The sequence below is a fragment of the Heloderma suspectum genome, chromosome 2, assembly GCF_057233095.1.
Source record: "Heloderma suspectum isolate Gila_16-S chromosome 2, 16-S_ref, whole genome shotgun sequence".
Classification (NCBI taxonomy): domain Eukaryota; kingdom Metazoa; phylum Chordata; class Lepidosauria; order Squamata; family Helodermatidae; genus Heloderma; species Heloderma suspectum.
The window spans coordinates 23,037,999-23,064,155 of record NC_139459.1 but is presented as its reverse complement, the minus strand read 5'-3'; the positions used below and the strand labels follow the sequence as shown (position 1 = coordinate 23,064,155).

The 26,157-nt window shown below is 47.4% G+C and overlaps 1 protein-coding gene across 1 annotated transcript in view; it reads left to right on the top strand.

The window, feature by feature from the left end:
• The window catches only part of NARS1 (asparaginyl-tRNA synthetase 1), a 38,953-nt gene extending 13,024 nt beyond the window's left edge, over positions 1–25,929 (top strand). The window contains exons 6-15 of the mRNA XM_084832972.1: positions 3,571–3,649; positions 4,979–5,049; positions 7,357–7,443; positions 9,492–9,713; positions 10,892–11,091; positions 13,210–13,345; positions 14,021–14,134; positions 16,107–16,238; positions 18,825–18,956; positions 23,002–25,929. Coding sequence (XP_084689098.1) covers positions 3,571–3,649; positions 4,979–5,049; positions 7,357–7,443; positions 9,492–9,713; positions 10,892–11,091; positions 13,210–13,345; positions 14,021–14,134; positions 16,107–16,238; positions 18,825–18,956; positions 23,002–23,133 — 1,305 coding nt within the window. The 3' untranslated portion in view covers positions 23,134–25,929. The remainder of the gene's footprint in view (positions 1–3,570; positions 3,650–4,978; positions 5,050–7,356; positions 7,444–9,491; positions 9,714–10,891; positions 11,092–13,209; positions 13,346–14,020; positions 14,135–16,106; positions 16,239–18,824; positions 18,957–23,001) is intronic.
• The last annotated feature ends 228 nt before the right edge of the window (positions 25,930–26,157 follow it).

The following is a 26,157-nucleotide window of genomic DNA, read 5'->3' as shown; positions in this document are numbered from 1 at the left end:
TCTGAGAGTTCTTCTGCCAATTCCTTTATTACTCTAGGATGCAGTTCATCTGGCCCTGGAGATTTGAACTCATTCAAAGTAATGAGGTGTTCCTTGACCATATGCCTATCGATCTCAAGCTGCAATCCTGCCCCTGCAGCCTGTACTTCGCCTTTGCCAGGGGGATCATAGACTCTCTTTTGGGAGAAGACTGAGCCAAAGTAGGAATTGAGCACCTCTGCCTTTTCTTTGTCATCTGTTATCGTTTTGCCATCCTTATTTAATAGCTGAACCACCATTTCTTTCCTCTGCCTTTTACTATGCACGTAGCTGAAGAAAGCCTTTTTGTTGTTTTTAGCATCCCTTGCTAACCTCAGCTCCTTCTCAGCTTTAGCCTTCCTGACACCATCCCTGCAATTCTGTGCTATCTGCCTGTACTCTTCCTTTGTTACTTGGCCTTCTTTCCACTTCCTTTATGTGTACTTTTTTTGTTTTCAGGTAATCTCTAAGCTTTTTGTGAAGCCACATTGTCTTCCTCTGTTGTCTTCCACCTTTTCTTCTTGTTGGAATTGTTAGTAATTGTGCCTTGATAATTTCCTTTTTTAAAAGCTCCCACCCATCTTGGAATCCTTTTCTCGTTAGAGTCACTTGCCATGGGACCTTACTGATCATTGTTCTGAGTTTATTAAAATCAGCTTTCCTAAAATCCAGGGTACGGGTTTGACTACACTTGGCTTTTGCTTCCCTTAGAACCAAGAACTCAAGTACATCATGGTCGCTTTCCCCCAGAGTTCCTGTAACTGCTACTTTATCCACTAAATCATCTCTGTTGGTTAGGATCAAGTCAAGGATAGCCGATCCTCTAGTTCCTTCCTCTACTTTCTGTAGGAGGAAGTTATCTGCCACACAAGTCAGGAATGTCCTGGAGGGGCCATGTTTTGCAGAATTTGTCTCCCAACAAATATCAGGGAAATTGAAGTCCCCTATTACTAGTACATCATGCTTCCTTAAAACATTGGCAGTTTGCTTTTCAAAAGTTTCATCCTTGTCTTCTCCTTGATTGGGTGGCCGGTAGTAGACTCCGACCACCAGGTTCCTTTTATTCTTTGCTCCATTTACTTCAACCCAGATGCTCTCGATGGGGCTACCAAGCTCCTCCTCCTGTATTTCTGTGCAGAGATATGTATTTTTCACATACAGTGCAACCCCACCTCCCTTTCTGTTCCTCCTGTTCTTTTTGAACAAGTTATATCCTTCAACTGCTGTATTCCAGTCATGAGAGTTCAAAAGGAAATCAGAACTTTCCCAGCACAGACACCTACAGCTTTAAGGCAAACAAGCTTCACTTCTCAGGCACATCCTAGGCCCTGATAAGATACTAGCCTCCATTACCATGGAATGTGCCGAGGCCGCGCTATCGACCTTTGACTCTTCTCACATGCTCAGAGGCCCACTAGCAAGGAAATTGCACCAATAATGAACCTAAGCCAAGCATTATGGATCTCTAGGCCCCTCTAAAATTACAGGTGACTTGGTTACGCTCCTGGGGCCATTACAGCCTTCTAGTGCTAATAGCTTAAAATTGGGAGATCTCATTCTTAGTACAAAGTTCCCTATTCCATACTGAATAGGCTATTCAGCTGAGAGGTATACAGACCTGGTGAGCTTCTAATAAGAAGCTTGTGCATTCTAAAATCAGCATATATTTATAACTTTTTTTGTGTAGAAATAACTTCAAACCTAATATTATCTATTGTCCCACAGATTTAGGGCTCACATCTCTCATTAACTCATTGTTGTTAAACATTCCCCCCAAATTAGATTGTATAAAAAAGGCTTACATGTTCACCTTTCAGGCTACATAAGATCAGTTTTGAATTACACCTTTGAGAAGATAACTCCTAACCCAAAGTTGCTAATTTTTCTAGACATCTGTATATCCAGCTTTTTGATAAATATCTTACACAATATTTTTTGCTCTTAATTGATAAGCGAAAACTTTCAGTACACTTGTGACCTGGAATAATACAGGCTCACAGCTCTTCATTACTCCAATAACTGTTTGGCCCAATGATAGGGCTTTAACTCAACATTTTATCTTTGGATACCATCCAGGTCACCTTGACCATTATTTTTTATGCCAATTACCCAGAAATCATTGTGAACCTGTATCTTCCCTTTGATACAATTACTACTTTTTACTTATTTATGTTTTCAAATTCTTAATCATTTATCATTGAACATTTGGTATTTGTATTTCATAAGAAGTCATCTTGTATTGTTTTAAGAGAGGCAGGTTAACATTTTTTCAATAGTTTTTCAATAAAAACCCATTTATAAACAAACATAAACAGACAGCGCACACACAGACAGACACACATATATCTAAACACATTTTCATTTTCAAAATCACAGCAATATATAAACACAGACAGGGTGCTTGCTACCAAATCAGGAACACCAAAGAAGCTTCCTTTACATATGCAGTTTTTCTAGCCATAGTTGTCAACAACCTTCCCCATCCTGATGCTAGCCAGACACCTCAGGCCACAACTCCAATTATCCCCAGCCAGATGAGATGATGGGAGTTGTAGTCCAACACATCTGGAGGGCACCAGTTTGGGGAAGGCTGGTTTACAGATCCTGCACAGTTCCTTTAGGTCATGCTTCAAAGGCTGGAAACGTATTGTGTATTGTTTTAAGAGAGGCAGGTTAACATTTTTTCAATAGTCTTTCCAGCAAGTCCAGTAAAGCAAAATCAGCTATTTCTTAAAATCCAGGATGTATCTAGCTCAGTGTAGTGTACGTTGCCTGGCAGGCAGAAATATTGCCTAGCTGTATCTGGAGATGCTGGGAATTGAACCGGGGACTTTTTGGATGGGGAGCTGGTGCCCTACCACTGAGCTATGGCCCTTTACAAGTCTGGGATACACTTTCTATAACCTGTGTTTTTTTTAAAGGTATACATTTTTTTAAATTGTGGTGCAGTGGACACTGTATTATGGTATTTGAGATTTTTGAGGGCACATATGATGATGATGGTGATGTGTGGGTGTGTGACTGACAAAAGCAAGAACAACCTAATTTTACTTAGCACAATACGTTTCCAGCCTTTGAAGCATGACCTAAAGGAACTGTGCAGGATCTGTAAACCAGCCTTCCCCAACCTGGTGCCCTCCAGATGTGTTGGACTACAACTCCCATCATCTCATCTGGCTGGGGATAATGGGAGTTGTGGCCTGAGGCATCTGGCTAGCATCAGGATGGGGAAGGTTGTTGACAACTATGGCTAGAAAAACTGCATATGTAAAGGAAGCTTCTTTGGTGTTCCTGATTTGGTAGTAAGCACCCTGTCTGTGTTTATATATTGCTGTGATTTTGAAAATGAAAATGTGTTTAGATATATGTGTGTCTGTCTGTGTGTGCGCTGTCTGTTTATGTTTGTTTATAAATGGGTTTTTATACTATATAAATATTTTAAAATATTTTTTAGTCTTTGTAAACTGCCCAGAACGCTTTGGCTATTGGGTGGTATAGAAATGAAATAAATGAAATGAAACAAATAAAGCTTACTCAGCTGCCCTGTTGTAGGTGAAAATTCGTGCCCTAGAGGCCCACAGAGGGGAGAGAGTGAAGGTTTTTGGCTGGGTCCACAGACTGCGTAGACAAGGTGAGTACCAAGTAATCCATTCTATGTAGGGAAAAGGATCAACCCCAGGGTGCTTGGGAACGCCTACCCTTTCAAGAGTTGAAGAAATGTAGACTTCAGATGACCCCAGCTCCCCTTCCTCATCTTTCTCAATTCTCCTGTGGTCTGTGAAGCAGGTGGAGGGTTTAGGCCGAAGCCTCAGCTAAGCTGGGAGCAACCATCTTGGATGACATTGACTCCAAGTGCTTGGAGTGGGTCACATGTGGACAAAAGCTTTAGGAACATAGGAAGCGACCTCATACCAAGTCAGGCTGTGGACTCCACCAGGGGTGTTGAACCTCTGACCCACCTGGGGTTGTGATTCAGCCCTCCAGATGGGCATGCCCTCTTGTCTATACTGACGGCAGTTGCTCTCCAGGCTTTCAGGCAGGATTTTTTCCCAGCCCTACCTGGAGATGCTGGGGATAGAACCTGAGACCTTCTGCATGTCAGAACAGGTGCTCTACCAGGGAGGTATCAGACTTCCCTCACATCTAGGGATGCACCAATGTTGTGTTCAAGGAATTATTTATTTATAACATATGTGGTCTGCAAATGACATCCCAAAGCAGATGGCCATAATAATACAAAACAGTGTAATGCAAAATGCTTCAAACAACAGAATCAATAAACGCAGTGTATTTATACAGCTAAAAAAGTTTTTGAAAACCCCCAAGGCAGTATAAAACCAATACTGGCTAAAACAGCAATTAAAATCATTCAGTATAAAGGCCGACAGGGTCACTATTCAGTGAAATTACAATTTTGTGAGAGAGCCAGAGATCTCTCACAAATCTCCCGGCATTATACAATGACAGTTCCAAGGTTCTTTGGGGAACCTTTAATTTTGCAGAATGGCATCACTTAACCTTCCCCAACCTGGTACCCTCGAGATGTGGGACTGCAACCCCGATCACCCCCAATCACCCCCAGTCAGCATGGCCTTCACCCTTCTTCAGTCAACCATTCTAGCAGGCTTTTGTCCACCATAACGTGACTAGTCTGTAAGGCAGGGGTGGGCAACTTGTGGGCCTCTAGAGGTTTTGGCCTACAACTCCCATCAGCCCTAGCCAGCATAGCCAATGGTGAGGATCATGGGACTTGTAAGTGGAAACCTACAAAGGGCCCAAAGCTGCCCTCCTCTGCCTTCAAGACGTTGTGTGGCTTCCTCTTCCTTTCTTTGGAAGTCTTTACCTGCAATGGTAGGTCTTCACTCTGTTTAATAAAATGAGTTTTGAGGATGAAGGAGATTTTTTCAACAAAAGGGAAGTTAAATTCTTATACTGTTCACTTCTCTCTTTTTTTAACTAGGGAAAACCTTGATGTTTATCGTGTTAAGAGACGGCACAGGCTATCTTCAGTGTGTTTTGTCTGATGAACTGGTAAGCTGCTTTCTCTGTGCCCATGAAGCCCCCATCCCCTTGCTCACTCATGCGCATGTGCGTGCACGCACACACCATCACGCATACACAGTCACACACACAGCCAGTATTCACGCTTTTACTCCTTTTCTACCCCCAAAGTCCCGAGTCACTTGGTAACAAAGAGAAAATACAGAGCTATATAGATTTGAATGTCGATTTCAGTGCATACATATGAACTGTGTGTGTGTATGTATGTATGTATGTGAAAATAAAGGTTTCTGAGAACTATACATAAACTTCAGCAAAAGCAGGCCAAATATCCAAATAAGTATCCATTTGCAGGTGGTGTCTATATACACCATCTGTAAGTCTTCAATCCATTGCATTGCATTGCATTGCATTGCATTGCATTGCATTGCATTACCTTTCTTCCTTTCTTTCCTTTTGTCAAAATTTTAAAATAAAAAATGAGTTAAAAGGAAAAAAAATACAGAGAGATTGACCTGGTTCACATGACATGACTGCCCACCAGGGCTTAATTTACCCATTGGGGCTGTTGTGTTGTGCCAGGAGCCCACAGGTGCCATTTTTGCGTGGCGCCCATAGGTGCTCAGCTTGCCATGTTGAGTGAGCCCAGGTGGCTGGCTTATTTAGGGTTATTTGAGGGTTGTCTAACCCTCAAACAGCCCCTGCTGCCTTGGTTTGCACAACATGGCAAGCTGGGTGCCTTGCAAAAAATGGTGCCTGTGGACGTCCGGCATGATGCAACAGCCTCCACAGGTGAATTAACCCGCGGTGGGCTGTCGGGACTTGCAAACAGGCCCATTGAGAGGAGGTGGGGGTACCTGGCATCCTCTTTGGTATCTGCTGGTCCACACTGACCTAGCTGGGGGTTTCAGTCACCCTTATTTCATCAAGGTGTTAATATGGAACCTCCATGTTCTGCCCGTGGCCACGGGGGTTCAGGGTGCCAGACTAGGTGGATGTTGGGTCTGATCCTGCATGGCTTTCATCGTCCACATAGCCTGCGCCTTGTGCAAGTTTGCTTTCTTTTTGTTGACTGAGCCTGCCTCACCCCTCCAGCTTCTCCTCCACCCCCCTCTTGGCTGGTTCCCAGCAGCTTCTAATTCTTCCTGGAAGCTGGTGTTCTACCTGTGGGTGCTTGGTATGAATGCCTGTGCAACCTTGCCCAGCCTTGGGTCCCCAGGTATTGTTGGAGGACAAGTCCTGTCATCCCCAGCCAGCAGTCCAATGTTCAAGGATGATGAGAATTGTAGTCCTCCAACATTTGTGGACCCGAGATTGAGAAAGGCTGGTCTGCGTAGCCTTGTCTGAAGTTTCATCTTTCTGCTGTACTGTCAGAATCTTAACATTGTGAAGTCTCCCATGCTATACTCCTTTTCTGTTGCATGGCTGCAGGAAAGAGCAGAGTAGGGAGAAATGTGGCATAGTCAACCCACTTGGGAACATAAGAAGAATCCCGCTGGATCAGACCAAGGGTCCATCTAGTCCAGCATTCCATTCACACCGTGGCCAACCAGCTGGCAACCAGGAACCCACAAGCAGGGCATGAGCACAACAGCACCCTCCCACCCATGTTCCCCAGCAACTGGTGCACATAGGCTCACTGGCTCTGGTTCTGGAGGTAGCACATAGCCATCGGGACTAGTAGCCATTGATATATTTTTCCTCCAGCAATTTGTCCAACCCCCTTTTAAAGCCATCCAAATCGGTGGCCACCTTTATATCCTGTGGTAGCGAATTCCATAGTTTAACTATAAGAAAGGAGTAGGGGGGCGGGATGTAACTCCTGGCAGTTTTGATGTAGCATTAAACCTCTTTCAGCCTGAGGGCTGGAGTCAATTTCATAGAAACTCTCGGGGGCTGCATTCCATTGGGGGGTGAGGATGAAGGCAAAAGTGGCAGGACCAGAAATGCCAAAATACCAGCACATTTTAGCTTGAAGCTCTCCCTGCCAGTAACTAAGTCTTGGGAGAGGCATGTCAGCCTTTTAGAATGGGAGGAAAAACTGCACAAATGCCAGAAAACCACAAAATGGTTAGTGGTCAGGGGAAAGGGATTGGGGCCAGGAGAAGGGGACGTGGCCATCTGGGAAACCCCAGAGACCTGGACTGGGCCCCCCCAGAGACCTGGACTGGGCCCCAGGTGGGCTGGATAATTTGGCCCGCAGGTGGGCCAGAGTTTCAAAGTCCCTGTGTTAAATAATTCCTTGGGAATGAACAGGAGTGTTTTCCTTCTTGTTTAAAATCAGAGGGAAAAGCTCAGACCACACAGGCCATATCTTCTCCCATTTTCCTCCTCTAGTGTCAGTGTTACAACGGCGTGGTCCTCTCCACAGAGAGCACTGTTGCCATCTACGGAACCCTCAACCTTGTTCCGGAAGGCAAGCAGGTGAGTGTGTTGTACTGCCGTGGGGGCTCGCTGGCTCTCGCTCATTCCACTTGTTTCCAAATGGCCCACTTTGAATCTCATTTTGTCCACAGCAGAGCGGCTTTTTCTGCAGACTGTTTTTTAACTTTGGGGCCGGGGGAGGGGGATTTGCACACGTGTGCATTTGCAAACAGGAATGAAATTCTCATATGTCCCTAAAAGAAATCTGATTCTGTCAATGAGTGAGTGGATAATGGAGTGAAAGGAGCTTGACGATCCATGAAACACAAAACAGAATGAATGTAACAAAATCTGTATGTCCCTAGTTCAGTCATGTGATTTCTCCCACATGCCCTCTGCAGTTTTGCAGCCCAGCAGACACCAGCCCATGTGATTCCACTGACTGTGTAGCTCTGCTCTTGCACTGATGTGGAGATGGGAATGTAGACAGTCCTAAAGTTATCTCAGGGCTATCTCTGTTTGAAAGCCAGAAAGACAGTCTGTGTGGCAGAGAACCAGTGCTGTAGCCCTGTGTAAACAGCACGGCCCTTGTTCACCTCTTCTAAACAGCATGCCTCTTGTTCCTTGAATACCTCCCCTTCCCCGCAGTCATGGACGCCCATCTGATTTAACTGCACAGATGGAATGTTCTCAATGAAGAGCAGAATTCTGGGAATACAAGTGAGCCCTGCAATGAAATGTTGCAGTGTAGAGTGCTCCCTGTTCAGGATTCTAGCCTGTCCAGTCCATTCCCTCCCTCCCTGGTTTTCCATTTCACTCCCTGACCATTGGGAAGGATGTGGCAGCGGCAAAACTACTCCAGCTGCTGCCTTGGTTGGGGCAGGGCCTAGAGGAGTCAGGTGTGGGGGTCGTTCAGCTTCTCACTCAGAAACTTCCCCACTTCTGCTGTTATGGATGTGTGGTGCTGCCTTAGCTATGTACGCAGTGGCACTCACAGCCTGGACTCTGGAAAGCCAGCGTGGTGTAGTGGCTAGAGTGTTGGACTGGGACTCAGGAGATCTGGGTTCTAGTCCCCCCTCAGCCATGGAGCTTGCTGTGTGACTTTGGGCCAGTCACTGACTCTCAGCCCAACCTACCTCACAGGGTTCTTGTGAAGATAAAATGGAGAGGAGGTGGATAATGTAAGCCGCCTTAGGTTCCTTGCAAGAGGAAAAAAGATGGGGTAGAAATGGAGCGATAAATAAAACTGGAGAGAATGGTGCTCTCCTCCCTCCATCTATTTTTACCATTGTGTAGCATAAACGTAAGTCAAAAATTCCTTGAAAGAATCTGTACCCCTTCCCCGTTAAAGTTTTTACAGTCTAAATAATGATTCCTTGAGACCGCCTTTGAATGTTTTAAGATGATGCATTGTTAGTATCAAACCAGTAGGTGGGGCTCTTGGAGTACATAGTGAAGGAATATTAAGCAGCGCGGTAATCTTGGCTTAGACATTAAGAGTACAACAGCATAATGGAGTATTTTTATGGGACCCTTTTAAAAGCCCTTGTTTCCTGAATCACTGCTATATGGATTAAAAGAGCCCACTATTGTCTTCTTGGCCCACTGCTGACATTCAACTGGAAAACCTGAAAGCACCGCGTGAGCGTTTCAGCTGCAGCAAATTCTTCTTTGGGCTTCATGCAGTCTGCCGCACTCTCAAGGCAGTGGCTCGGGAAGCTCTTGGCAGACTAATTAGGCCAGTCCTCTTCGGTCAGACATTTTATGTACGCCACTCTGAAATCCCCTTTGGGCTGCAGGTGCAGTTTATACATTTTAAAAATAAAATAAATAAAAGCGCAGCAGTTAAAAATGAAAGTCTTAGTAGCTCACCTGAAGCTTAGCTGAGTCAGGGCCAAGCCAACCTCTGGAGGGAGAGATTCCACAGCCTGGGTGCTACAATAGAAAAAAGCCCCCGTCTCATCTTTATGTCCAGCCTTCTTACCCTGTTTTCCTCCCCCTCCCCGTGGCTGTTCCTCCGGCTGATATGGTTTCCTGACAGACTGGTTAGGAGCGCGTTTCAGGCGCTGCGAAGAGGGTGCCACGTTTGGGCTGTCATCTCTCTCTAGGCTCCTGGAGGCCACGAGTTGAGCTGTGACTACTGGGAACTCATTGGCTTGGCTCCTGCTGGCGGAGCTGATAACCTGGTCAACGAAGAGTCGGATGTGGACGTGCAACTGAACAACCGTCACATGATGATCCGAGGGGAGACCCTGAGCAGAATCTTAAAGGTGCGCTCCACTGTCATCCAGTGCTTCAGGGATCACTTCTTTGACCGAGGCTATTATGAAGTAAGTATCTCTGCTGCTTTGTCGATCTTAAATGACGCTCCTGGGCTCTCTGGAATTGTTCACATTATTGTCCTTAGAAGAAATAAGTTTGCAAGTCTGTTACAAAACCCATCTCAAAATGCTGTGCAGATGGAGGTGGCTGTACTCCGTGCCCAGGGCCCAAGCACAGAGTGGGAGAAAGGGAGCCCAGAGTTCCTGGGGGCGGCTAGCCTGAGGGAAATATCGAGGCGGAGTTGTAGGTCATGCCTGAGGTTGTTTAAGTACACATTTCCTGTATCTGTATGGCATGAGTGACAAATTGTGGCCCTCCAGATGTTTTGGGCTACAATTCCGATCAGCCCTAGTCAGCATAGCCAGTGGTGAGGGAAGATGGCAGTTGTAGGCAAAGCATCTGGAGGGCCATAAGTTGCCCATCCCTGCTATACGGATCTCCACATCTTGTGAGATTTGCTGGAGCCAATCAGAAGCAGTGTTAGAACAGAAAAAACAGTATGCTGAATCGTGAGACTTTTAGATTGATTGACAAAGCATCCTGCCTCCCTATGTGTGGGGTTCCCTCAAGAATTACAAGTCCCAGAGTTCCTTAGTTCCTTCCAGCATTTCCTGTACATCGCCAGGGAGAGCCGACAAAGCTTGGCTGCAGGACGGAGGAGCAAGGACCATAATAATCTGGGACAGTAAGATGGCAGGAACAGTGGGAGCCAGTGCTGGTGACAGGATTTATGGCTCCCAGAGTGCATTGAGGAGTTGACGTTTGAGCTCCTCCTACAAGAAACAGTGCCTGAAGCACATATGGGCATCCCACGTGCCCCAGGCCGTCTCGGTGGCCTTGTCTGCAGCCTGCTGCAAATGTCCAGGCTGCCCACACCAAATCCGCCCCCTGCCCGCCTTCTTTGACCACTGCTGTTGCCGTGGTAGCGCTGGGAAAGTTCGCGCACCAGGCGTCCCCAGCACAATCGCGCTCCCGGCAGCCTGCCGAAATGGAGAAGGGGAGGATCATGGAAGCTGACTTGGGTTCCTTGCAAGGGGGAAATGGGCAGGCTGTCAATGTAATAATGAATAAATAAAATACATTTTAAAAAAGGAAGGCCAGTTTAGCTCTTCGGAATAAATGAGCCCTTCTAAGAGGGGCAGCAACTGGGGCTGCTGTGTAATAATGTATCTCTTTTCTTTTCGAGATCACCCCGCCAACATTGGTTCAGACGCAGGTAGAAGGAGGCTCCACTCTGTTCAAAATGGACTATTTTGGCGAAGAAGCCTACCTGACGCAGTCCTCTCAGCTGTATCTGGAGACCTGCATCCCGGCATTGGGAGACACCTTTTGTATTGCCCAGTCGTACCGAGCTGAGCAGTCTCGGACACGCAGGCATCTGGCTGAGTAAGCGACCATCTGTGGGATAGCCTATATCAGAGGAAGCTGGTGGTTCTGATGTCAGTGGGGCAGTGACTCCATTCTGAAGCCCGGAGTGGGTTCACCGCCTCACTGACATCGGAGCCACCAGCCTCCACCGGCCTATGTTGTGCATTATTTCACAGCAGTCGAGCAGCCTGCAGGTAACCAGAAATGATTGGATTTCTAGCACTTTAAAAAGTCGGTCACCTGACTGAGGTGACGAAGCTGAGTAACAAAGCCCGGCGGGCCTAGCCTTAAAGATTGCCGCTGTCCTCTTTCATGACAAGCAAAGGGCCAGATGCGTCTGATCTCGGAAGCTAAGCAGGGTCAGCCCTGGTTAGTACTTGGATGGGAGACCGCTGGGAATCAGGCTTCCTGCATTGAATAGCGGGTTGGACTCGATGGTCTTGTAGGCCCCTTGCGGTTCTGTGGTTATATGGGAAGGAGAAGTACCGTTCACGTGGCGTTCGCCTTCACAGCTGCACCCTGATGAGAAAAGTAGCATCTGCCTAAATGTCTGTCACCTTAGTTCATCCTTCCCCAAACTGGTGTCCTCCAGGTGTTTTGGACTTCAGCTCTCATCAGCTCCAGGCAGCATAGCCAGTAGTTGGGAATTCTGGGAGTTGAAGTCCGAAACATCTGGATGGCACCCGGCTGGGGAAATCTGCTTTAGTTTTACTGTATAACTATCCTCCCCGCTTAGGAGAGCCACCTTTTAAATTGTGAGCCAGTTTGGCCTGATGTCTCAAGTTCAGTCCAATAAACCATGGTTTGTATTGACTCAGAAACAAGCCGTGTGTTTCCACACTGTCTGCCTTCCCCACCCATCTCCTTCTCTCTTCTCCTCATGCACTCAGCTTTGGGGGAAGCTGTCTTGGTTTCTTAAACGATAGTTTTTCGTGATGTCCAAACCAGATCAGGTCCTGGTTTCATATCCTGGTTTCAAACCACAGTTTCCTGGTTCAGACATCATTGGGGAACTTTTGTTTGAGAAACCAAAATACTGGCCTGGAGAGGGGTGAGGAAGGACATGTGGGTACATAGCTTCTTTCTGGTGACATCTGAACCGGTACTTCCCGTAGAAAGGGGATATAAATTATTGTAATAAATAATAATGAGGAGGGGAACTCAGTCTGCCTTCTGTTTTAAATTCAGCAATGACGGAAAACCAAAATTGATGTTATATATTATTAAATTTAAACAAGAATAATCAAATAACAGCAGCAATATATTAGTACTAGCTTTACTTGAGACAGATGTCTAAGAGTGGGTTGAGCTTGCCAAGAAATGTTAGGTTCTACAGCTCAGCTGAGCTGTCATCAAGCAGATGTCTGAAGTGTTGTGCATTGTGGGTAATGTAGAAGAGGAGGCTAAACTTAACAGAAAATGAACATGCAAGTAGGGAGGGGCCATTGCTCAGTAGTAAGAACACTTGCTTTGCATGCAGAAGCTCCCAGGTTTGATCCCTGGCATCTCCAGGCAGGGCTAGGAAAGAATCTTGCCTGAAACCCCGGAGAGCCGCTGCCACTCAGTGTCGACAATACTGGGCTAGATGGACCAATGGTTTGAGTCAGCAGAAGGCAATTTCCTATGTTCCTAAGTACACAAAGCCTGCAGTTGGATGGTTCAAATCTTCATCAGACTGAGAACGTAGAGAAGCTAGACCACAAATAGTTTGACATTTCTCTCTCTCTCTCAAGCAACTTTCATGAACTTTCCATGTCATCACACAAGTTTGGCCTATTACAGGCTTTAGCGCTGCAAGTTACAATGCTATATTGATTAAAAAAAACACACCGAGCAGGATGTTTTTAAAGAACAGTTTAATCTCCAGATCCTTGCAGAACAGGAATGCTGCTTTCATCGGAGGCTTATGTGGCCACTCTCCTTTCTCCACCTTCTCCCACTTATCCTCTTTTAGGCTGTCCATGTGCCACAAATTTAATATGTTTAATATGTGTGGGCACATAGTCCAAATCAAAAAGTAGCTTCTCCAGATTTGTTTGCAAGGCTGTATTAAAGGAAAAGGCTTGTGGCTTGGCAGTGGTTTGCGGGCAAGTTCTCAACCTGTTTTAGACAGAAGGCATCGACTCTCTCCTGCAGATACACACACATTGAAGCTGAATGTGCTTTCATGTCCTACGAAGACCTGTTGAGCCGTTTGGAGGATCTTGTATGCGATGTCGTGGACAGAGTCCTGAAATCGCCTGTGTCTGACTTACTGTACGCCCTGAACCCGGTAAGTGGCAGTGACAGACGTTTAAAAATTGACCTCATTTACTTCAGGATCTTTGCTTCTAAATCTTCAGGGACACCTTTCTGATGGACTCCTTTGCCAAGCAGCCCAGCACATCTGCCACAGAAGCCCATTGCATTGCAGGGGATTCTGAGGGATGTTCTGGGGCAGCCTTCCCCAATCTGGTGTCCTCCAGATGTTTTGGACTACAATGCCCAGCAGCCCTAGCTAGCATGGCCAAAGGTCAGGAATGCTGGAAGTTGCTGTCCAAAACATCTGGAGGACACCAGGTTGGGAAAGGCTGTTCTAGGATGCTGCACTTAGCTTTCTCCCTCCATCATCGTCATCTTGCCATCCACATACACGGTGCTGTATAAAAAATGAGAGGACAGGTCTCCGCCCCAAGGGGCTTACAGTGTAGAAAAGACAACAGAAGGAGAGGAGTGAATGGCAGGAATGGAGTTAGGAATAAACATTTGGAATGGAGGGAGGAGTAGACGTTTTTAATACTGTGATTAGAGACAATTTACTTGTATGCTTTGATTTGCAAGTCGTCGTAACCTAATGCAACTTCAGGATGGAGTGGGACCAAGCAATGTAGGTAAACAAATGAAGCAATTGGGGTTGCTTTGCGGGTCCTGCTGTCTTGTCAGGTGTGCCCTCCTTCTGTAATTGCAGGACTTTGAGCCTCCCAAGCGTCCCTTCAAGCGAATGAACTACACAGATGCCCTCATATGGCTCAAGGAGCACGATGTGAAGAAGGAAGATGATACCTACTATGAATTTGGAGACGTAAGCCTCTTCGTTGTTGTCCTTTAAATCCTCCCTTGTCTGTTCTTGTTCTTTAAAATGTAGCTCTTGGCTTACTGCAGGGTTGCAGAACCTCTTTCAGCCTGAGGGCTGGATTGTATTTCTGGGGGCACATTCCAGTGGTGGCAGGGTCAAAGGCAAAAGGAGGTGAAACGAAAGGCAAAAAGGGATGGGGCCAAAAGTCCCAACCTATTTGAGCTTAAATCTCTTCCTGCCAGTAACAGAGGGGCCGTAGCTCAGTGTGGTAGAGGGCCTGTTTGGCATGCAGAGGGTCCCAGGTTCGATCCCTGGCTTCTCCAGGTAGGTCGAGGAAAGAATCCTGCCTGAAACCCTGGAGAGCCACTGCCAGTCAGTGTCGACAGCACTGGGCTAGGTGGGCCAATGGTCTGACTCAGTATAAGGCAGCTCCCTGTGTTCCTGACTCACCTTAGGAGAAGCATTTCAGCCTTTTAGAATGGCAGGCAAACTGCACAAAAGCCAGGAAGCTATCCAGTGCTCTGTGGTTGAGGGTGGGGCCTGGGGAAGGGGGCACCACCGCCTGGGGAACCCTGGAGTGCTGGATTTGGCCCCCGGGCATGAGGTTCTGCACCCCTGGATTAGTGTAGTGCATACTGTTGTAGGGCTGCCTTTGAAGACTGTTCAGAAACTTCAGCTGGTTCAGAAGGCGGTTGACTGAAGCCGGTGACTCCTAAGTTAGGACAGCTTCGCTGCCAGCTGACCTACTTCTGGGCACAATTCAGAGGGTTGGTTATGACCTGTGAAGGCCTAAATCAGGGGTTTCCAGCCTTTTTGGACCCATGGAGACATTTGGGAATTTGAGCAACTGCTGTGGGCACCACCCCAGAATGGCTCCCATGGGGGATCTGGTTAGTCACTTAATGGCTGCTGTGGAGGCCTGGCTGGTCAAAAGTGAGCTAAAGAGGTGGGGTGCGAGAGAAATAAGGGAGACTAGAGGCTGGGAGGGAGGGGGAAATAGCAAGGGAAAGGAGTAGAGGGGAGAGACAGCGAGGCGAGAGACTAGGAGGAGATAGAAACAGCGAGGTGAAGAGGTGGGGGGGGAGCGAGGCTGGAGGCTAGGAGGAGATAGAAACAGCGAGGTGAAGAGGTGGGGAGAAAGAGCAAGGCTAGAGGCTAGGAGGAGAGAGAAACAGCAAGCTAAAGAGGTGGGGAGAGAAAGAGCAAAGTTAGCGGCTGGGAGGGAGAGGGAAATAGAAAGGGAAACAGGAGAGAAAGAACAAGAAAGGGAGAGAGAGAAGACTACCCTAGTTTTTATATGTTTTCTATTAAAATTTGTTTTTGAAGGGGGCAGGGAGTTCAGAGCTTCATGGGAAACGTTGGAGATCCCCATGGGGACCCCTGCCTAAAGGCTTGGGACCAGGCTGCCTCAAGGTCTTCCCTACGGAACGTCCTGGGTGTTAAGATGATTGGGGTTGATTCTTCCCCCTGCCCTGCCAGCGCCTGACCTACATGTGGTGGGAGTGCCAGGACGCACTTTCTCAGTGGCTGTGCCTGGACTTGAGAACTCCTGACTTTTGTGTGTGGGTAGCATGGCCATTAACCGTGCTGGCTGGGTATGATGGGAGTTGTAGTCCAACAGATCAGGGGGGCGCCAGGTTGGGGAAGGCTCCCGTACAGGATATTGCCCTTATGGACAATACCCTGATGCGGTGGAGAAGATGAATCCCCCATCCAGACAGGAGCACTCTTGGCTTCATGGGCTGTTGGACCATAGACAAACAGTAGGCACCCCGGCCCTAAGCAGGGTGTCCAGTCCTGGCAATACACATGAATGGTAGTAAGTAAGATGAGGCTAGGGGTTGTTCAATAAACACTTTGCTCAAGAGGCGACTCTGGAGCGGGGAAAGTGGCTTAATGAGTGGAGGCAGAGCAGAGAGTTTCTCCACAGAAGGGGGCGGCAGTGGCTGAAGCTAATTAGTCTTGTTCTTAACCGTAGGATATTCCGGAGGCTCCGGAGAGACAGATGACGGATGCCATTAATGAGCCGATCTTGCTGTGTCGATTTCCTGCCGAGATAAAGTCTTTCTACATGCAGCGCTGCCCGGAGGATTCCCGTCTGACCGAATCTGTCAGTTTGCGTTCCCTGCATGTATTGCATGCAAGATGGGACCGGGGGGGGGGGGGGGGGGATGTTTCAGATGTTAAACTTCTTCATGTTGGGCCCCCCCCCCCCAATCCACATAAAAAGCCCCACGGATCTATTAACATAGAGGCATGAACGTAACGGTCGCCAGCCAGATAAGCGTTGTCTTGAAACCAATTAACCAACAGGATTTTAAAAAGATCCTTGTCGAGGCCAGCCTTGTTTTAAGAGCGATTAATATGGGAGCAGGGCTTCTAAAAGATCGCAAGGCTCTCCTTTTCAAGGGTCACGTTCACTTGAGTTCTGACACTTGGCACTGAGCCATGCTGCCTGCAGAATAAGGTGGCAAGATACTGAATTGTCTCGCTCGCTTCTGGTGTGCTCATTTTCACACACACACAGTGAGACACTCTGGATTCTACTACTTGGTTCTGTGCAAGGTGTTCAGTGGCTCTGACTTCACTGAAAAGCATTGTGTGCTCACTCGCGTACATAGGGCAACACTCGATGCCATGGTCATGCATGTACTGAGCCAGCCTTTTGGCCAGGGTTGGAGCCCATCAAATTTGCCCTGGTGTAGCCAATATGCCAGTCTTACATGGATCAGCTTAATTTTTTCCATGGGAAGGCCAAGCCTCAGCGCTGTTGTGAGGAGGATACGTTAACCTTTCAGACCAGTGCTAGGACCATACAGGTCAGATCCTGTATGCTGCTGCTGCTTTGCATCTGCTCATCGCATTGAGCTGTAACAAAAGGGCAACAAAGTCTTGGTTTGCATTCACTAATGTTTTTGTCTTGTAGGTTATTTTATAAGGTCTATTCACCTTTTTGCTACCGGGCCAGGTTTAAGGTATTAGTACTAGTGTACAAACCCCAAAACAACTTGGGACCAGGGAAACCTGAGCGAGCGCCTTCTCCCTTACCAACCTGCCTGGTCACTGAGGTCATCAGAGGGCATGTTCCTGGTGGTTCCACATGGACCCATGGCCTGGTTGGAGTCCTCCGGGAAAAGAGCCTTCAGTGTGGTGGCCCCCTTCCTGTGGAACTCCCTGCCTCTCGAGGTCAGCCAGGTGCCAACATTGTGTTCCTTCTGGTGCCTCCTGAAGACATCGTTATTTCTAGAGGCCTTCCTTGCATGACCAGCCGCAGTTATTAAATTTGACCTTATTGGAATTGGTCTTTTTAAAAAAATGTTTTAACTCTTTTAACCTGGTGTTTTATTCTTTTATCTTTGTTGTTCACCACTCTGAACTCTTCTGATGTGGAGCGGTATATAAATATTGTAAATAAATAAGTAAGTTCTGAGGCATGATCCTAGGAAAAGTTCAATGCTTGAGGGAGGTTTTTATGCTGCATACCACCCTGAAATCTGATACAATGAAGGGGATGTAAACATCTATAATAACAAGAGGATGTGTGTCTCTGTCCGTCCATCTGTCAGCGCCATATTTATTTATTTATTTATTTATTTATTGCATTTATACCCCGCCTTTCTCCCTCTTGCAAGGAACTCAAGGCGGCCATAGTGCCAAGATGGTGAAATGTAGACCCCTGAAAAGTGGCATTCAGGGGGCAAGTTGGGGTGTGTACCTCTCATATGCTGTCAGATGCCTGGGAGTAAAGGAAAGTCTTAACCTGGCACCGAAAATATGACAAAGTTGTGCCTGGTGGGCCTCACTGGTGAGAGTGTTTCATAATTGGGGGGGTCACCACCGAGAAGACCTTCTCCCTTGTTGCCATCCCCTGAGCCTCCCTCGGAGGGGGCCTCAGAGGATGAGCATAGTATACGGGTAGACTCATACTGGGGAAGGCACTCTGTTGGGTGTTGCAGCCCTGAGCCACTTACTTACTTAGTTACGTACTTATTTCATTTCGGTACAGCCCAATAGCCAAATCTCTCTGGGCGGTTCACAAAAATTAAAACCAAAAAGCACACAATAAAACAATATAAAATATAAAAAACATTAAAACCACAATATAACAATACACCCAGAATAAAACCTAGCAGCAACGCAGAGATTTAAGATACAGATTTAAAACAGCAAAGCTAAAAGTCTAGAAAGCTAAAATGCCTGGGAAAACAAAGTCTTCACCTGGCTCCGGAAGGAATACAATGTCGGTGCCAGGCGAGCCTCACTAGGGAGCTCGTTCCACAGCCGGGGCGCTACAGCAGAAAAGGCTCTCCTCCTAGTAGCCACCTGCCTCACGTCCTTTGGCAGGGCTCATGGCGAAGGGCCGCTGAGGACGAGCTTAAGGTCCCGGCAGGCATATGTGGGAGGAGGCGATCCTTCAGCGCTTTATAGGTCAGCGCCAGCACCTTGAATCAGGCTCGGAAATATTGTTGACTGCCTCGCTATTTTCCGTGAGGCACGTCAGGCTGTGTGTGTTGGATAGAAGCAGAAGCCTCTGTTTGGTGCTCCCTCTGTGCCAGGAGCCACAAAGAGAGGGTTTTGTGAAGCAGCTCAGGGACTGCACACGTCCCAGGAGCTGCCACTGTAAAAGGTCTGCCCTGAACTAGGTGAGCCCCAGTTGGCTCTTACTCTAAAGTGCTTTCTTTCACCTCTTTTTTAGGTTGATGTGCTGATGCCCAACGTTGGCGAGATTGTTGGAGGCTCGATGCGTATTTGGGACAGCGACGAGCTGCTGGAAGGTTACAAGAGAGAAGGCATTGATCCCACACCTTATTATTGGTATACGGATCAGGTGCGTGGTAATGGGCCTCCGTGGTCATGTTCAGGTTTCTTTGGTTTACCAGCTATTGCAGGAGCACTACGGTGCTGGAAGGCAAAATGTAGACTGGCCTACCCCAACCCTGGTGTTCTACAGTTGTGTTGAACTATAACTCCCATAATTCCCTGGCTGGGGATTATGGGAGTTGCAGTCTAATACATCTGGAGGGCACCAGGTTGGGCAAGGCTGACCTAGACCAAGGCAGTCCACAGCCTTTTGATGGATCAGCTACTCTTCAAAATACAGAAAGCTTTTGCACTGAACATTGCTTTCATCTGGCTTCGGTTTTCCAAGCTAAAGCAAGCGAGACACGCTTTGTTCGAAAGAGCAATATTGTCCTCCTGCTCTACTGGCCTAAAGGACAGTAGAGCAGCAGGGCGGGGTGGTGGGTGATCCTGTCCTCTAACCATCTGCCTTCAGGGTTGTCATCAGTCTGTCTTGCACCTGCTACTCACGTTAACTGCAAGCACCCTGTGCAAGGGCCAAACTAAACAAGACTGTATTCATGGAACTAGCAGTTGTGTGAATGGCTTTTTGAAAGAAAACCACAGGGATGTAGTAGCTGTGGGGTGATGTGGATCACAATTGCGGTAAGTGGCAAAGGGTGAAAGCCCCTCATATTCCCCCGGTCCCAGTCTGGATCGGGGCGGCCGTGCCTCCCATTTTAAAAAGCTCCAGCTTTCACAAGCTACTGCTTTTTCAAATTCTGTTGAATTTGTGTTGGCTTTGTAACTTGGGATAAGTGCAGCAGCAGAAATGCGAAACTGTCTCTGGCTCAGGAACTCGCTGCTGCTTCTTCAGCAGCCTTTGGGTCTCCCAAACCGTCAGGGTTGACACATTGTCCGTTGCAGTTGGCTGATTGCCGTGGCAGGGGAGACATCTCTGTGCTTGCCGAAGGAGCGATGGCCGCTCCGATGTGTTGCTCTTTCGCATTGCCGTTTCCTTGCACGGAGATTGCAGCGCGGCCTCGTCGGCAGCTTTGAGAGACTTGGGGGGATGCTTTCTCCCCCCCCCTTCCAGCTTGTGATTTTGGAAAGGGTTCTGTCTACAAGAAAGTGGCCAGTTGGGCCAGTCTCTGCAAGCTGGTGCTACGAGGCGGCAGCTTGGATGGGATGACAGCATGATCCAAGCTGGAGCACGGGGGCAAATGCCAGTGCTCTTCAACATTAAGACAATGCTGGAGGCACCAGCCCTGTCCCTGCTGCTGCTTTTGGTGCAGCTGTGGTTCACTTTCTTCACTCGTGGGCCAGCGGAGCTTGTACCGCACCATGGTCATTCTGCTATGCTGAGAAGGGTGAGGACTGTGCTAAAAGAGAAATGTATTTACTTGGAGAAATGGCTAAAAAGCTTAAAAACGGTTAAAAAGCAGTTAAAACAATGAAAACCTTTAGATAAAAGTTCACTAACAAATCACAGAGCTTAAATAGCAAACCCGGAAACCAGTGATGATCTCCTCTTTAGCCGACTTTTAACTCCACAACGCTACAGTATGATACAGTACAGGCCACTTCCCCACCGTCACTCCTGTGTACTGGCAGATACTTCATTGGTAATATTAGGATTAATTATAATTGTCAAGGGGGAGGAATTTCAGAAGCAGCAACAGCACAGCAGCAGTCCTGAGTTTGAACATTTCAGATGCCCCATTAGATAGGCCACTTTTCCGCCACAAATCCAGCCCGACTGAAGAAGGCCGCGACGTTGCTGCTCACACCTCTGGGCTCCCTCTGCAGTTGGCTCCTCTCCACACCCGCTTGAAATGTCCAAGCCCGGCTGGCAGAAGAGGACTGTAAAGGGACCTCTCGATTCCCAGACACCAGTTAGCACAGAGACTCCCAAGCTCTGCAAGTTTACTTTTAAGACCTCAGGCACACAAGGTTTCATAGATCTCTCTTCAGGTCTTCACAGTATTCTCTTTACTCCTCCCGTCAGAAGCTGCATCTTTTTTCTCTTCTCCTTCTCTTCTCTGTATTGGTTAAACTTCCCAGGTCTCCTCCTCTTTTCCACTCCTCTGTTATCAGTAAGGGTGTGGAAAGGATTCTCTCTTCCCTGAGGGAGCGGGCTGCCCTTGGGAGATGGGTTGTCCTGCATTGTTGATCCACCCTGCAAGGCTGAGCAGGGTTTGGGTCTGACCCTGAACCTCTAGGCTGGTAGCTCTCACAATGATCTCTTCGTTGTAGCACGCAGGAGTTGAAAGTCTTTCAGCCCGAGGGCCGGATTCCATCTCTGAGATGATCTCGGGGGCCACATTCCATTGGTGGGCAGGGCTAAAGGGAAGAGGGCAGGCAAAATACCAGCCTATTTTAGCTTAATGCTCTTACTGCCAGAAACTGAGCCCTAGGAGAGGCAGTTCAACCTTTTAGACGGGGGGGGGGGGGGAGCGTGCAAAATCCAGGGAATCATCAAACGACTGGTTGTGGCGGAAAGGGGGTGGGGCCATGGGAAAGAGTGTGGCCATCTGAGAAATCCCAGCACTCTGGATTGGGACCTGCGGAAGCTTAGGGTTGGCCCACGGGCCTGGGGTGTTCTGCATCTCTGCTGTAGTGCACCATTGGGGACCGTCTCCAGGAGAAAGCTCTTCGGAATGAGGGTAGCCTCTGGGAGCTTCTTGGAGGCCTTCAGGAGGGAAGTGGAGGCTGTTGTGCCAGTATACTTCCAATCTGTACGCAGTCAATGGTCAAGCTGCTCTTAATACAAGGCAGTCATTTTCAAACCGTGCCGCAGGAAAGAAATTCATTAAATCAGCCTTGTACCTACATTTCCATGCTGCCTGGAGGAGGGAACCCCCCTCCTTCACAGCCAGTGTGGAAGAGCAGGCTACTAGCCTCTTAGGCTTTTAAAAAAAAATTGGACTTCTACCAGGCAGGCTGATGGATGGGGGACGGAGTGAACCGCCAGAACACTGCGTTTCTGTGATGGTGATGGAGGGAAGACGCTTGCCTTCCCCTGTGGCTAACGCAGAAACTGACAGGGCTGGCGGAGGAGGAGTGGAGTGATCTGTCTCTTTGCCAGTGTGCTCGCTCATCTGTTTGGAATTCTATGCACTTGCCTGCATGGAATTTCTGATCACCTCTGGCTACCCGGTGAGTTGTTAAATACAAGGCTGCATGAAATAATATAATGACTTCTGTGAGACCTCTCCCTCCTTCCAATGGGCCTCCACCAAGGCCAAGTAATTTTGTCACATGGGGTATTTTTAGGGTCACCCATGTTTTTTTGGTCCACACCCACAGTCTCTGTGCACCCCTCTGACCACTTTCCTCTGAGGAAATGTGGCCTGCGGTTGTCGGTGGGTCAGTGGGAGGGACATTTGCCATTCCTGGTGTAGTGGTTATAGTGGTGGATTTAGGACAGCAGAGACGTGGGTTCAAATTCCCACTCAGCCATGAAGCTTACAGGGTGACTGTGGGCCAATCTGTGCTCTCAGTCTAACCTGCCTCACAGAGTTGGCTGGGGGAGTGGGAGGGAGCGGCAGGATGGTATAACCTCACCCTCACCTTCTTTTGAAGAAGGGTGGGAATACAGACATCAGTAACTAAAATAATTCCGTGATTTGGGGATCAGGCTGCAAGGAGCCATGTACATGCTTCTGAATTCTGCTTAGAGCACGGGGTAGGTAACGTGATGCCAACGGGCACCAAGGTGTCTCCAGACACTTGCTGGCACCCACCAAGGTGCTCTACTCCTCCCACTTAATTTTTTTTAACACTTTTTCTTATGGGCAGGTGGAATTGCTATGAAATAGTTTCTGCTGGTGGTGAAAAGTGTGGCTTCAAAGGAGTTGTTTAGTGTACTGGGGATCGGATCCCAACTCTGCCTTGTATTCAGTCCTTCAGGCAGGTTGCTTGTCCTTTGCCATGCCTCCTATGCTGGCCATTTTGTGGTGGTGCCCAGAACAGTTTCTCAGATGGCCAGATGGGCTCATGGACCAAAAAGTTGCCTACCCTTGGCTTGGAGAATGCCTTCCTTCTGTCTGTTGGGCAGCTGAATGACTGTTTTTCTTTCTTTGGCTTTGCAGCGTAAATACGGCACGTGCCCTCACGGCGGCTATGGCTTGGGCTTGGAAAGATTCCTAACCTGGATTCTAAACAGGCACCATATTCGGGATGTGTGCCTATATCCACGCTTTGTCCAGCGCTGCAAACCCTAGTCGAGATCGCCTGGTGGACAAAGTCCAGCCAACATTAGAGCAAAACCCTCCTCATAGCCCTGAAGAGCATATTTCCTTATCCTGCAGGCACCTGCAAACAAAATGAAATGTACAACATTCTTTTTCAAATGAAAATATAATCGCTTTGAATTTCAGGTTAAATGGCCATCCGCTGGTTTCAGAAACTTCTCTCTCCCTTGCCCAGCTCCCTTCCACCTTCACTAATTCTGTTGATATATTTGAACTTATTGATTGCTAGTTTAAGCAAGCAGTGTGCAATACTTAAGAGCCCACGTGTTCTAGAACAGCCCTTTTAACACAGGGGTCCATAAAAGAATTGGGGAATTGGATAACTTCTAAAAGGAACTGGATTGGAGGTTTGACATTTGGCTTGGGGAAAGAACTACTAAAAGGTATTTAAAAGGGGGGGGATTGCAAATGCAAGATGCAGTGCACTAGAATGATAAAAATAGCATAGTGTGAAGGAAAATCCAATAAACCCCTTTCCTTTCCCCTTTCCTTTTTTAAAACCCCTTTCCTTAAAAGACGTTTTAGGTTTCGGTTCTTAGACGAGGGGCAAAAGGGGAATCCACTGCACATTTAACTCTGCCTTGAGAATGCCCTCAGAGGTGCACAGGCAAAACATTGACCTGAAGTGGCTACAGCTCTGAGCTGAAGTAACCTAGCCTTTATTTGCAGCATTGTGCTACATCAAACTGGTGTAAGGTTAAAGGATGTGCCCTTGAGATGAGGGTACAAAATAGGTGTGTAGCACACTTCTTAGTCTCACATGTGATAATACTGCATCTCGTGTAAAGGGGTATCCCCAGCTGGGACAATAGTGAAAATCAACCCTAAGCCATAGTACTTGTAGGAAGGTAGATGTATTGCTACCTCCCAGTATATTTTCATTATATCTGCATTTTGAATTTGCGTTAATTGATAACTTGGCTTGCCGGATGACTACTATTTAGGCTCCCAGTTCCTTCAAAACGCTCTCTGCAATTCTGCTCTTGTAAAAAGCCTTCTGTATGCCACTCTTTGTCAGCTGGCTTTTCAGCATGTCAGCACTGTGCAGGTGGTTAAAAAAACAAAACTTCACATAGCTTTCCCACTAAGGACCCTGGGAATTGTACTTTTAAGGAGGTACTGATAATTCTCAGTTCCTTGCCCACTCACTGAGCTACAGCATCCTGGGCCTCAAAGGAAAGGGAAGCCATCTGAAATGGGTGGGCATATCCTTAATATTTCCTGGTCAGCAGGCAACTAAGCTGATGGATCTTGGTTGCTGTTCGTCTTTCAATTTACTCAACACACAGCATTATGAAACCTAGTTTTGAGCCATCAGAATGGTAGACTGGAACAAACTGCAGAAGGAGCACATGGGGTTTTCTGGATTCCTGCTTTGGACTGAAGTCTGGGCAGCTTATGCATGTCCCTATTTCAAATCTGGCAATCAATAAATTAATACCACTGGCGGAAAGAATGGAGTGTTCTTCATTACTGCATTGTGTGTTTTCGTTTCACCTTTTCTTCACATTTCTCCCAGTAAAGGAATTCCTGAATGGTGTGTGTGTGTAGGTGGGGAAAGTGGCAAGATCCTAGACATGCTGCTTCTGTCATCTGAGACCTCCCTGCTCACATGACTCTCAAGTAACTTGCCGTGATTCCCTTTTTGGCCACATGGCAGGGGCAAGGAATTGTGGGCTGTGAAATCTGACATGAGCTCCAAAGCACCGTGCACACCATTTTGTGTTGTCAAACTGTCAGTTAATTGACACGTAAAGTATGACCTGGGCTGGAGAAATTTCCCTTGTAGAAACAACCATGCGATCTCTAGATGGAGATGAAGAACTATCTAGACTGCATGCTTGGTGTCCAAATTTAGAAGATGCTCAGAATGTATCCTAGATACCATCATTTACCCATAATGCTTCACTCCAGCATTATTGAGAAGGCCAGCCGTGATGGTTTTGGATCTTGTATTTGTATTGCTGTCACCCTAGCACCTGCTCTGATGTGTCTTTTGTTCTGGGAACACCTGCAAAAATCTCATTTCATGGCAACTAGGAGCAAGAAGATTTTGCTGGTAATATGCTAGGCTACCTGCCTTTATTGTAATTGAAATTCATGACCTCTGTGTCCTCCGCCTTAATTGAGGTAGGAGTTGCCTTCCTGCAGTATGCAAAGCTTGGAAATTCTGAATAAAGCTAAATGCCTTCTTGACTACCATGTCAGCTCCCTAGTCAAGCAACCCACAAGGCTTCGAATTGGCCAACCTAAAGCCTTGGTGGGAGACGTGGTCCAACCCTGAAGCATCCACACCTCAAGGTAGATCTGCAGGTTAAAGCACTACCTTGGAATACCTTGTAGTGGCCCTTTTGTCCTGTGTGCCTAATGGTCTCTTGTAAGCATGGCTTTTGTAAGGCTTAGCCATCTGACTTCAATGCATTCAAGCAGCCAGGACTCCAAAGGAAGGTTCCCTTTCATCACCCAAAGCCAGACTCCTGCACCATTGTTCAACTTCACCCTGAGTCTGCCCAAAGTTGTTGCCCCTTTGTGCTCCCAACCTAAAGTCATCTCCACCCTTGAGTTTGTCCATCCAGCACACTTTTTGAGCATGGGACCAGCATGGAAAGACTTCTGTAGCTCCAAGATCTGCCCAAGGCTCACACTTCCATCTTTTCGTATTCTATCACTGACTAGGAATAATATGATAGGGGATTGGTATACAAATAAAACATTTTCTTTCTGTAAACATATGTGGTAAAATAAAATGTCCACGTTTTAACTGTCCATGTTCTTCAGCTATGTTTCCCATTTTGCCAAAGTACACTAAAATTTATCGTGCGCCCCCATGCCTCTGCATATTTCCAGGTTTGTTGGGTACGTGCAGCCCTTCCCACCTGGTATCTTCCATGCTGGTTCGGAACGACAGCAATTGGAGTCCCAACATATCTGGAGGGCACCCGGTTGAGGAAGGCTGGGTACACGTGGTAACAAGGATATTCGGTCACAATTGGA